Source organism: Scardinius erythrophthalmus (assembly GCF_964197995.2).
Source record: "Scardinius erythrophthalmus genome assembly, chromosome: 7".
Lineage (NCBI taxonomy): Eukaryota > Metazoa > Chordata > Actinopteri > Cypriniformes > Leuciscidae > Scardinius > Scardinius erythrophthalmus.
In genome coordinates this window covers 696,972-698,367 of record NC_138227.1, presented here as the reverse complement: position 1 = coordinate 698,367, position 1,396 = coordinate 696,972, and the positions used below count along the sequence as shown (strand labels likewise).

The 1,396-nt window shown below is 39.0% G+C and overlaps 1 protein-coding gene across 1 annotated transcript in view; it reads right to left on the bottom strand.

Moving 5' to 3' along the window:
• Positions 1-430: 430 nt before the first annotated feature.
• LOC308694271 (T-cell surface glycoprotein CD3 epsilon chain-like) overlaps positions 431-1,396 on the bottom strand; it is an 8,228-nt gene continuing 7,262 nt past the window's right edge. The window contains exon 6 of the mRNA XM_081371731.1: positions 431-939. Within this exon, the coding sequence (XP_081227857.1) occupies positions 889-939 (51 nt within the window). The 3' untranslated portion in view covers positions 431-888. The remainder of the gene's footprint in view (positions 940-1,396) is intronic.

Sequence of the window (1,396 nt, the reverse complement as noted above, 5' to 3'; positions counted from 1 at the left end):
GTGCGTTACAGTGGAGACACACAACAGAGACTGGGCCATTACACTCGAATTACTTCTAAATGTTTACTTCTAATAATTGTTAAACGAGCTTAAATGTTGACAATATTAGGGTTAGGGTTAGGGTTAGGGTTAGGGTTAGGCCCGACACAAGTCCATCCACATCAACCCTACTGTCTCTCTTATATTACTGTAGAAAAGTAGCAGTTTGCGGTCTTATTCAGTTTTGTATTATGTGTTGAAGTTTTGAGAGGAGAGGAGTTTAGAGGGTGTTTGTGTGAGAAAAGAATTGATGTAATTTGAAAGATGTGGTCATTTACTGCATTCTGTGCCAAAGCAACGATAGCTCTCACAGACTGATGTTGAAGAGGTTTGAAAAGTGGCCAACGTAAGAATAAACTATTTAAGGCACAAATCACTCAACACAGTTATTACACAAAATCAACTTTATTTTTCACTTTTATTTTTTTCCAGTACAGCAAAACATTGCATCACTCAACCCTCGCCTTAGCTCAGTTTAGATGTTGATTTAAATAATTTTGCATAAGATAAAAATCTAGAATGAATCGTTGCACTTGCAGATCAAAACAACACACACACGTCTGTGTAGATTACAAACACGAGACAAGACACACTCTTCAAAACATCGAAGCTCAAAGACTGACGTGTTTAGTTACAGTTTTTCACACGCTGATGTTTCCATCATGAGTTTCCGATGTTTCGTGAGCAGAAGTTTCCACAAACACACACAAACATCAGGAAACACTGATCAGCGAGTCACATTCTGACTCTAACATATCAATAATCAAAAACACACACTGTGGAAGGAATAGGACTGTGTACGAGACGCTATGATTCATCAGGGATTTACAGTAAATGTCTTCTACACGTCTACTTGAGGCCGGCGTACAAACCACTGCTGAGCGTGTGCTGGTTCAGCCGCTGGAACAACACAAACATCACACGGTTACAGTCACACAATTACAGTCACACAATTACAGTCACACAATTACAGTCACACAGTTACAGTCACACAGTTACAGTCACACAATTACAGTCACACAGTTACAGTCACACAATTACAGTCACACAGTTACAGTCACACAATTACAGTTACACAATTACAGTCACACAGTTACAGTCACACAATTACAGTCACACAATTACAGTCACACAGTTACAGTCACACAGTTACAGTCACACAATTACAGTCACACAATTACAGTCACACAATTACAGTCACACAGTTACAGTCACACAGTTACAGTCACACAATTACAGTCACACAGTTACAGTCACACAATTACAGTCACACAATTACAGTCACACAGTTACAGTCACACAATTACAGTTACACAATTACAGTCACACAGTTACAGTCACACAATTACAGTCACAC